Below are 11,903 nucleotides of genomic sequence, written 5' to 3' on the forward strand. Positions count from 1 at the left end.
CTTATCTAGACACTTACACTTATCTTAAATCTCTGGATGACTTATTAAACTTACTTAACTTAGAATAATGAAGCGATTACTATCATTAATGATAGTACATAATGGTCGATGTAATTATTTTCAAATTGCTAATAATTTACAGTTTTTGTGATTGTAACACGAGTACTTAGGTTAGTACTAATAAACTTTAGTTTTCGCTTAAAATCGTTCAATATAACACAAAACAAATAACATATTAATAGAAAATTTATTTTAATTTAGGACGATCATGTTATAAGAATTGTGGTTAAACTAATAATATTATGTAGCATAGTATGCAGTGTATACACAAATACTGTATTTAAAGTTACCAATAATATACATCGACCATTACATATGAAGTCAGTTCAAAATATTACAAATATTGTAAACTGACTTCTGCAATACACAATACACTTAGTATCTGTAAATCATTTAGTTTAAGAGCACCAGTAATTCAACGATTATTATATTATAACTAATTTCCACAGAGAATGTTCTAAAACAGCTTTTGTATGTATTTCTCGCTCGCACTGTATAGAGAATAAACGAGAGGAGAATACAAAGTCCGCCATTTTGATATAAGTCGTCATCGTGAACAAAATGGCGGACGCCATATGCTATGCCCAGATAGACGGTAGTGTAGACGCGTTGTCAATTCTTTCATTGGTTTTGTAAAGGTTTATCTATATATAAATAAAAAAAAAATACTAAATAGGCATGAAAAAGGGGCTGAACTGTTTTTTGTTTTATTTATGAACTGTCTTTTTTTCTAAAATTTTCTATAAAAATATGTAATTTTAACCATCGCGCAAATGCTTGTCAATTTTAAATATTTAATTATAACAATTATTTATTTTCAAAGGACATATTATGTATATTTCATAAATAAACTTTTACAAAACAAAATGAACAGACCAAAGTTGCCTTTAAGTATACTTAGAAATACAAAATTGTATAGTTGTATAATATCATCGAACGATTTCAACCAAAATACAAAGATTTTAACAAAAAATGTATGTATGTGTGTGTGTTTTGTGTGTGAGTTGACACAAATAGAATAGAATTGGCTGTCAAAAGAAAGAGAGGTTCAAATGTCATAGTATTCCTGTCCCTTTCTGTCGTGACGTGTCTCAATTGTACTCCTCTCTCATGAGAGAAAATGATTAAATGTTTTCAAAATTAAAATTAAAGTGAGTTTTCCTCGATATATGTATGTGTCATGTATGAAACGTATCCGCTTTATTAAACACTGGTTTGAAGTTGAAATTGTACTTGTAATATCGATGCAATAAAACAAAACAAAATAAATACAATATTAAAAATAAATGTACACATAAATCATTTGTAGACCCTCGAACAGTATGCTGTATCTGAATTTAAATCGATTTAACATTTTCTATCATGAATAAGACACTAATATCCAACCTTAAATTGTATTTGATTTTAGTTTGAGACCTACATTGGGTCTGTGTTACACCAGGCGACAAATACAAGTATTTCAGGTCAAGATTTAGAACACTTTGGCTTCATACATCATTTTCTATGTCATTCATACCTGTATCACTATTTGGTACTTGAATTTTAAGCAATTCTAATTTTAAATGACCCAATTTCTAATAAGTCAGAGATGTGGATTGTATGAATGTATATTGAAATGAAATCATTATTTAATAGACTAATAATTCAAGTCCTATATCAATAACAGTTTTTTTATACGGTAAACAACCTATTATATTATTTTATAGGACAGTTTAATTAAAAAAAAGTCAAAGGACTAGTATCTCAAAGTGAGATATTCTTCTTACTACTTTAAATATTCAAGAGACCCAACGGATTCCTACTCTTTAAGATACATTCCAAAATGTATCTTTCATACAAATAGTACTCCCATTATTTGACATACATCTATGGAATACCTGCCGTACACACTATTGTGCACCGGAAATCCACCACCTGTTCAGGTATACCTGCATAGGTATTGGACTGTGAGTGGGAATACACCTGTACCCTTTTTGCCCGGGAATATTCTTAAAGGGGGTGAATATCCACTCCATACACAAGTATCTCTTTATCACACCATTCAAACCACAGCAGCGCTTAACACTGCTGTTATACTTATATATGCTACCCAAGAGACTCGACAGGTATGGGTGGTCATCGTTCCTAATAACAGCAGCGCTTAACATTGCTGTTATACCTATTTAATATACCCAATAGACTCGTCCATCGGTATTGATGGCCACCGATCCGAAACGCCTCAGACATAACTCTCTTATCACACCATTAAATTCACAAGTTCACAAGTTCAGCAGCGCTTAACACTGCTCTTATCACACTTATGTAAGCTATTCAAGAGCCTCGTCCTGTCATATCTATGTAATCTACCCAAGAGGCTCGTCCACCGGTATGTGTGGCCACCGTTCCTATCGCGTCATACCTGTGTGCGCGGCGGGTGTTGCGGGTGTTGCGGATGTTGCGGATGCGGCGGGTGCTGGTGCTCGCGGTGCGGCCAGCCCACACCGCCTAGAGCGCCCAGCCGAGCACCGCGCAGCGACATCTGAACATATATGGGACATGTCACGTCACGTCACGCCGCGTCACGTCAGATCACGCCACGACACATCACATCATGTCACGTCACGTCACGTCACATCACGTCACTTTACGTCACACGTCACGTTACGTCACGTCACATCACGTCACGTCACGTCACATCCCGACACGTCACGTTACATCACGTCACGTCACATCACGTTAGGTCACGTCACGCCGAGCGGACGACGAAACAAATGAATGCTTCTAGACTTTGTTTATATTATGATTAATTGGACATATATGGTTCCTAAATAAATCACCATCATTATTTTTGTTTTTTTTTTCTAGCGTGACTAACACCGTATCATGCGACTTCGAAAAGTTGAAGTAATTTGAAAGTTATTAATGCAATCAATCAAGTAATAATAATACGCCCATGGAGGTCCATAAAATTTATGTTAAGTAAACACTGCCGCTCCTAAAATTCTATAATAGATGATTGCCTGAGACCCATAACAAATCCATACAGTAAAAGCCTATATAGATCATTGACATTAAATAAGTCTAATACAGACGGCTGATTCCTCAATAAGACCTAAACCCCATACAGCTGTCAGACAAAAATATACGCGCCGGAGAAAATGTCGTACTTGACTCATAATATCTTTAGTTTATTTTATCATGAATTTCTCAGACGCAACTGAAGTGATATAAAAAACTTTAGTATGACAATAATTGCTAACTCTACCATATATAAACAACGTCTTCTATTTGTAACGACACGACCCCCAGCCCTCCAATCCCCCACCGACCTGGTTGATGTCCAGCAGCAGCGGCGTGTGGTGAGCGTGCTGCAAGTGCGCCGTGTGAGGATGAGCGGGATGGCCGGGATGGCCGGGATGCGCAGGATGTGCAGGATGCCCGGGATGTCCGGGATGCCCGGGATGGCCGGGATGGCCGGGATGCACGGAATGCGCGGGATGCGTGTGGGGCTGGTCGAGACGCTCGTGCCAGCCGCCGCCGCCGCCGCTCACGTAACGCACTCGACGACTGAAAACACATCATTATACGTATTAAACAGAGATATTACTATTATTTTAGTTGCCTCTGTTACACTTTTTTTTCATTTTAGTTAAAATGTAATTCATCTAATATTAATGTTACAAAATGTTTTTGTTTGATACACATAAGTTTGTAAGTGTGCTCTCCTCTGAGGCAGATATTTATATGAAAAAAATGTTTTTTTTTTAATTTTGCGTTTGAGTGGTAAAACACTCATCTCCATGTCTCCACTATTTACAGACGCAATAATATTATATGTGTATGGATGCAATACTATTTTTTATAATATAAGAGTAGCAGACGAGCAACCAGTCCATCTGATGGTAAGTGGCTACTTCAATTGTAATCGACCCTAGATAAGATCATATTCTTACCTGAGATCGCCCACAAGAGCGCCGTTACCCCTGAGAACTTAGGTGGAATACTTCGGATAAATATGTCTCCCTTCAAACCCGACATAGCAGCGCTTAACACTGCTGTCATTAGGCAAAAATAGGTGTGGCGCCGCCGGAGTCGAACCACAAAGGGTTCTTACCACCTTTGAAACTATCAAATAACAGTTTATCTGGTTAATTAGCAGTGGCGGACTAAGGTCTTCCGAGGCTCGGGGCGGAAAGTTGAATGGAGGCCCCCAGTGTAAAAAGTTCACCTGTGATTCGGTGACTTTTTTCCCTGACTGATACACACTTCATAGATTGTTTGGTTCTGACGAACATATTTTTACAGGATCGGGGCCCCGGGGCGGACCGCTTCCGCTCCCCCCTTAAGCTGCTAGAGTTAATGAGTGTACACAATAGAGACACTATGGATGAGTCTAGACTCAGCCTGGGTGTAGGTGACTCACGGCGGCTGGTAGTGGTGTCTCGTTGCGCGGCGCTCCACCGGCGGCGCGGCCGACACGTTGCTCTCCCCTGTAACACACACACACAATATTATTACTTTCATAACACGCATTTGATGTATGAGAAGTCTGAGGAAGGTACGTTTTAATATGTGCCCATTCTGTCAGTGTTTTGCTAATATTTTAACTAATATTATACATGTGAATGTGAGTTTGTATGTTATACTTTCACGCCTTAACTACTCAACCGATTGTTATTTTATCTTTAATTGTGTATACACGTCGTCAGGGGTTCCGAAAAGCACATAGGACATACCTTTCATCCCTTTTAATAAAAATAGGTACCGTTATATACCGTTCCCAAGGGATACATACATACATAAGCTAGTATACAATAAAACTTTAAATGTTTATGCATACATGTTTCAATCCATCTATCTATCTGTCTATTCATAAACTCCCGTTATTGATAATCGATCTATCTAGTGTTTTGGCTACCAAAAATCGAAATTTTACAATCTCTATGTATTACAAATTGACAATTTTAGGTTTTTGCTAGAGATTGGTATAATATAATCTATATATAGGATATATATATAGGATATAAATCGGATATATTCTATTTCATAATGAAAACCTCGTGGTACTCAACTATTGCATTCATCTATCGATCTATCGTCACGTTTGTGAGTGTGGATTTGTGCGTGTACGCATGCGTGCGTGTGTTCCACATGCGTGTGTCTGTCTTTCTCTCTCATTCTCGTTCTCTCTCTCTCTGTGCGTGTGTTTATGTCTGTGTGTGTGTGTGTGTGTGCGCGTGCGTGTTTGTGTGTGTGTGTGTGTGCGCGTGCGTGTTTGTGTGTGTGTGTGTGCGTGCGTGTTTGTGTGTGCGCGCGTGCGTGTGTTTATGTCTGTATGTCTGTGTGTGTGTGTGTGTTTGTGTGTGTGTGCGCGTGCGTGTTTGTTTGTGTGTGTGCGCGTGCGTGTTTGTGTGTGTGTGTGTGTGTGCGTGCGTGTTTGTGTGTGTGTGCGTGCGTGTTTGTGTGTGCGCGCGTGCGTGTGTTTATGTCTGTGTGTGTGTGTGTGTGCGTGTGTGTTTGTGTGTGTGTGTGTGCGCGTGCGTGTTTGTGTGTGCGCGCGTGCGTGTGTTTATGTCTGTATGTCTGTGTGTGTGTGTGTGTGTGTGTGTGTGTTTGTGTGTGTGCGCGTGCGTGTTTGTGTGTGTGTGTGTGCGCGTGCGTGTTTGTGTGTGTGTGTGTGTGTGTGTGTGTGTGTGCGTGTTTGTGTGTGTGTGCGTGCGTGTTTGTGTGTGCGCGCGTGCGTGTGTTTATGTCTATGTGTGTGTGTGTGCGTGTGTGTTTGTGTGTGTGTGTGCGCGTGCGTGTTTGTGTGTGTGTGTGTGCGCGCGTGCGTGTGTTTATGTCTGTATGTCTGTGTGTGTGTGTGTGTGAACGCGTGCGTGCGTGTGTGTGTGTGTTGATTGTTACCTGTGGAGAGGTGCCTGGAGATGCGTCTCCGCTTGCGGCTGGGCGAGTCGCCCGCCTTGCTGGACACCTCGCCGTCGGACGAGCCCGCCGCGCCCGCCGCCTCCGCGGGGCCCTCCAGCGGGTTCGTGTCCTGAGAACACAAGAACAACAGTACATTACAAACTACAACTTATATAACATTTTTTTTATTAAAATAGGAGTAGCAGACGAGCATGCAGTCTACGCGATGGTAAGTGGCTACTGCCGACAATGAAATGAAATGAAAGGTAAGTGCCGTCGTTGGCATGTACAATTAATTTTTTTGTACAGGCCAACGGCGGCACTTACAAATTGTCAGTTACAATATTTTTCTTAAACTACTACCGGATCGGAACGGTATATGGACATTTGTAATTAACCCCAGAAAGGATTAGATATTCCTATTCTTTCCTGAGATCGGATTTCCAGAAATGCGCCGCTACTCCTGAAGACTAAGCTGGAACGCCTCAGCAAACTATGTCTCTCTTACCACACCCTTCAAATCATAACGGAGCGGCGCTTAACGCTGCTGTAATTAGGTAGAAATAGTAGTGGCAGTGGTACCGCCGGAGTTAAACCATATGGTTCTACTATTTTTAAAAATGAAAAAGTAAAAAACCTATATAAAGTGTTGATAAGACTACACATAAATTACTTAATAGATTACAATTGAACTGAATAATTAATATTGACTAAATTTAATTAGACTACGCTAGAATTTCTGGTTGATAACAATAGTATCATGCCATATTTAGCTTTAAAGTGTATATCGAGGCGGAAATGCAAACGAGGCGTTACAACTTTGTCCTCGGGCATAGCAAAGCATCTGTGACCAACGTCCGAGTCTATTTCTGGTCCTATTTGGAATCATAAATAGGTGTGATTACATAATATAAATGTAGAATATTCTATTGATTCTGCTAAATAAGAAGACTACCTAAAATTTATAAACGAACAGTCAGGCGTGATCGCTGCATAAGATCTGAGTGAAGGGGGAAGGGAGGGTGCTTTTCGAACCTGATAAATGGAGCACCCCACACTTTTTCCACAATTATACTCTTTACTGTTCCTTAATTGATTGTTAGATTGAAAATTATTTTCTACTTTTTAGTTGATTTTATCATAAAAGCGTGTTTTTTAGTTTTTTGAACTATAATTATTCTAACGCGTTTTAAGTGTACATTTTAGTATTTATTGTAAAGTCCGGCATATTCTCTCCGCTACCCCCGCGGCAGAGAGGAATCCATACAGGGTTTCCACTCGAGAAAAAATCTGACCACGTGCGAGTCGGACTCGACGGTTTTGGGGAGGGTCATAACCCCTGTGACTCACCCCTGCCCTGCTGGGGCTACACCTGCTATCAGTGCATTACTTACCAAGTGGTGATGGTGCAGGTGCTCGCCGGACGGGCCCGCGCCCCCCGGACTCGTGCGCAACTCTGTAATATAACATAAATATACAACTTTATTTTTATTGTTTTAATTGTAATTGTATTAAGATTTATAAGGATAAAATTACGTACATTAATGTTTATGAAGAGACTTATCCTAAATTACTGAGTGACTCATCATCATAGAGCCTTAACCACTAAATATGGAAGCCTGGACTTTGGCTTTTATGATTAGGCAAATATTTTTTAATATTCCACTCCTAAGGGGATTATATAGAGGTTGTAAGTTAGTTTGAAAATTCAACTCTAAAGGGAGTCAAGTAGGGCTTTAAAGTTTGTGACATAATCACATGTGTGTTATGTGATTATGCTAAGTCGCTGGCAAAAGCTAGAATCAAATACAAATACTTATAAGATGCGAATATTGACTTTTACGAAAATGTATTCAGTTCCGTTACCTATATTTTTTTCCCCCGAATTAAGTCCTAAGCCCATATCCACTAGTTACGGGTCAACGGTGAATGTTTACGATGGCAACAGCGTATGAGCGCAGCGCACGGATGCACGGACGCGCGTAACCCAGATAATTTCGAATACAGAGCGTTTACGCAACGCAGGGAAAGTGCCTCCGAGACGGTGTGACGTAGTCGAGTGATCTCGGAGCAAAACCGGTGGTCCTGTGTCCTTATGGGCGTGGCAGTGTGGTTTATGAAGCAGCACACGGACGACTATATGATGATATGTAACTACCGCACCCCACGGACATCCATAAGACGACCCCAGATAAGATTCCTATGTACAGATGTATTGCTACCCCTTAGGACTGTTGCAACGACTACCTCAAATGTATACAACCTTCCAACAAGAATGCAGTGCTTAATACTGCCGCTGTTATTTGCCAAAAATAAATGTGGCGATGGGGCTTCAGGAATCGAACCAGGAAAGTTTCTACCACCTATGCCCAATATTCTTTAGTTTAGTCTTTGTGTCTGGCGTCCCAATTGTGCACGTTTTTGCCAAGGACGTAGAAAAAACTTCCTCCTGAGGTATTCCCAGCGCGCTATGACATGTGGCTCTTCAAAGAAAGGTACAAAAAGAGATCTCCTTCAAAGCGATGCATTGACGAGTCCTCTGGTGTTTTAAATCTCTACAGGCGGCGATGACTACTGTCCAATAGGTAGCACGTCTGCTTAAACGCTTAATCGTTATTGATTAACCAATAAAAATGGCATTGCAAGGCAATTTCTATGTGAACATAAGTAGTTTCTATCTGTGTTCAAGCTAAGAGAGATGACGCGGTGTACAGTACCTACTCGGCGTCGCTCCGTGGGCACCGCGGCGCGGCGCTCGGCGCGACGCGACCCGCCCGCACCACCGCCTGGAAAACACACGACAATTACATTTAAGAGCTGTTTCTTAGTTCTAATGTAAGCTAACCTAACCTTACCGTAAAAAATTCTGTCTTTCGCATCTGGGATATTACTTAAGACTAGGTCGGACTTGTAAAGTGATCGCAGCGAAATGCGGGTAAATAAGCTAAGCTTATATTGTATTCGAATCTCTTGGCATATCTATTTTACAAGTTTTGTGCCTGAAAGATTTTGATTATGAAGACAAACGTCATGCGGAAACCGCAATTAAAAAGTAAATAAACGTTTGTTATTATTTAAAAGGTAGTAGAACTCTTTGCGGTTGGACTCCAGCGGCAGCACCGCCACACCTAGTTCTACCTAATAACAACAGTGTTAAGCGCTGCTGTGTTCTGGTTTGTGCGGTACAGGAGATATACTTTTCCGAGGCGTTCCAGCTTAGTCCTCAGGTAGGAATTTAATCCTACCTGGGATCGATTACAAATGTCCATGGGCGGCAGTAGTATTTACCATTAAGTGATATGCATGCTCGTCTGCTACACCTATATTAAAATTAGTGGCCAAGTGCAAGTCGTCCTCACACCTGGAAGGTTTCGTACCACCAATTTTTTTATTGTTAGGATTTGTCATTATAGCAGATATTGAAGTAAATGCATTGTGAAAGTTTGAACTGTTCCTTTTTACGGTTCAATAGGTAAAGCGAAAAACGTCGAAAAATAGAGGTATCCTCTATGGCGATCCTGATTTATTTTCAAGATATTTTCATTTATAGTATTTGTTGTTATGGAAGCCATAGTTCTGTAAATTATAAGTGTCTATCTATTACGGTTCAGGAGATAGAACCCTGTAACAGACGGAGAGACAGCGGACTCTTAGTGATAGGCCGTTTTCACCCTATGGCTATGGACTACGAAACCCTAAAAAGAAATAAATATAGTTCAAAAAACTAAAAAACACGCTTTTATGATAAAATTAACTAAAAAGTAGAAAATCTAAATGAATCTAGGAATCAATTAAGGAACAGTAAATAGTATAATTGTGAAATAAATCTACAAAGTTTGAACGAAATCTGGCCGTTTAAAGTGGGTCAAAATCGCGCCCAAAGAAGTCGGTTACAAACATACAAACAAACATACAAACAAACATACAAACATACAGGTGAAGCTAATAAAAAGCGTGTAAAAACAAATCGAGACAGCGGAGTGTAGTCATAGGGATCCGTTTTCGCTCTATGGGTACGGAACCCTAAAAAGACAATGAAATCAGTGCGCGTGTTACCGGAGCTGAGCCGCCGCTGGTCGTGGTGGTGCGGCGCGTGGTGCACGGCGTGGTGCGGCGCGCGCTTGGCGGGCGGCGGCGGCGGCGACTGCGCCACGTACGCCTCCTTCGGGCTGCCGGCGCTGCTGCCATCGCTACGAACAAACACATACACATTTAAATATTGACAACACTTACCTACGTATGATATGAGATAACATGCACACTGGAAAGTTCAAAAAGTAATATGAAGTTTATCAAACTTTGCTGGCGCGGTAGATTATAATATAAACCCCTTTCAAATTCTGAGAAGAGGTCTTAGCCCACTAATAGGCCTATAATGGTTTGACGACTTATAGAGCCTATGCAACAACCAAATTATGTATTTGTTCACAAAGAGATTGGGACCACGGCAGTGGATGAAACTCTCAAAGTTGACAATTTTCTCTTATGGGTGAAGAGCCAAAAATATAATTTCAAATCTGTATTGCCAAACAATGAACATTTAAGAAAAAAAAGGGGTAAAAAATAATTTATTCCTAAAGTGTGCGGAAAGCGCAATAATTATAGAACGTAGATGCAGAAGGTGTAATAGGCACACGTCAAAAACATAATTTTGTAGCCGGATAGATTAAAAAATAACTAAAAATATAAGTAGACTTCTAGATAACACACTTTACACTTTGGAAAGGCCAATCCCGATGTACGCAACCATTGCGACTTTCTTCTACATGGCAAGAGATGGCGCTACTTGTTCTACTGGAAACTGCACGTAAAGTTTCTATCTTACGACGTTTTATAAGAAAAATGTTTAGGTGCGAAAAATAATATTTTTTCCTTTTCCCTACGGTCAATAATAATATTTTATATAAATTTATCAGTATTACGATTCAAATTATTGGTTTAATAAATATAGTAACAAACAGCATGCAATCCTCCTGATAATAAGTGTTCCCCACTCCCCATCCATCGACATCTATTAGCAACTCCAAATAGAACTGAATTCCAATATGAGGTCGACTAAACATTCATTACCCCTGAGGATTAAGTTAGGATATCTGCTGTAAGAGTATCGTCCTTACAACTCTTTAAACCAGAACACAGCAGCGCTTAACACTGCTGTTATTAAACACACATACGTATGACGATGGAACCTCCGCAATCGAATCACAAAGAACTTCAATTATTTAATTACAATCGCTTCAATCATTTTGAAACTCCCCATACATCTAAACGTCGTGTTCCCTAGTATTGGGCGGCGCTAAGGTCGTAATATTCTTTTAAATAGATTCCCGTAAGACACGGACGATAAATCTCTTAATTTATGAATAAAATTCTAAATCTGTAGCTACCTGGGAAAGGGTATTTCTGTGCGTCTGTATGTAAAGATTTCACTGGAAAATGAAAATTATTTTATATCAATTTTTCCCAAACCTCTCTCAGTTCATCATCAACACATCACTCTCCCACTACTGGGCACGGATCTCCTCTCAGAATGAGAAGGATTAAGCCATAGTCCACCGCGCTGGCCAAGTGTTTATTGGTAGCACTCTCTCTCCCAGTTGCAGATATAATAGTACGCAGCCGTGGGACATATGCAAGATGGGAGAAGCCTTCGTGGTACTCCGAAAGCACCACTGCCACATATTTCTGTGAAATAACTACAGTGTCAAAGGATGTTGTTCTTACGGTAGCGTCGCATCTGTGGTCGACATCAGACAGGTTTGTAATCCTATCGGAGAATAATGGTAATGTTTGGAAATAAAACCTCTATTCTTCTGCTAGTCACAAGTCTCTACCCGATGGTGGTGGACGTTACACAAAATAAATTTGAGAACGTCTGGTGTATATCTTACATATTTTTTACGTGTAAGCATTGATATACCATTTGTTGTCTAGCCAATATTTACTTAAAACAGACC

The 11,903-nt window shown here is 40.1% G+C and overlaps 1 protein-coding gene across 1 annotated transcript in view; it reads right to left on the reverse strand.

Moving 5' to 3' along the window:
* The window catches only part of LOC140751207 (uncharacterized), a 66,466-nt gene that overhangs the window by 17,917 nt on the left and 36,646 nt on the right, over positions 1-11,903 (reverse strand). The window contains exons 3-9 of the mRNA XM_073085068.1: positions 10,003-10,136; positions 8,664-8,732; positions 7,341-7,402; positions 5,947-6,076; positions 4,463-4,529; positions 3,369-3,606; positions 2,459-2,578 (exon numbers count right to left, since the gene is read on the reverse strand). Of these exons, the coding sequence (XP_072941169.1) occupies positions 2,459-2,578; positions 3,369-3,606; positions 4,463-4,529; positions 5,947-6,076; positions 7,341-7,402; positions 8,664-8,732; positions 10,003-10,136 (820 nt within the window). The remainder of the gene's footprint in view (positions 1-2,458; positions 2,579-3,368; positions 3,607-4,462; positions 4,530-5,946; positions 6,077-7,340; positions 7,403-8,663; positions 8,733-10,002; positions 10,137-11,903) is intronic.

The sequence above is a fragment of the Epargyreus clarus genome, unplaced genomic scaffold (genome assembly GCF_041222505.1).
Source record: "Epargyreus clarus isolate Ecla_fem2 unplaced genomic scaffold, WU_Ecla_fem_2.2 ptg000022l, whole genome shotgun sequence".
Classification (NCBI taxonomy): Eukaryota; Metazoa; Arthropoda; class Insecta; order Lepidoptera; family Hesperiidae; genus Epargyreus; species Epargyreus clarus.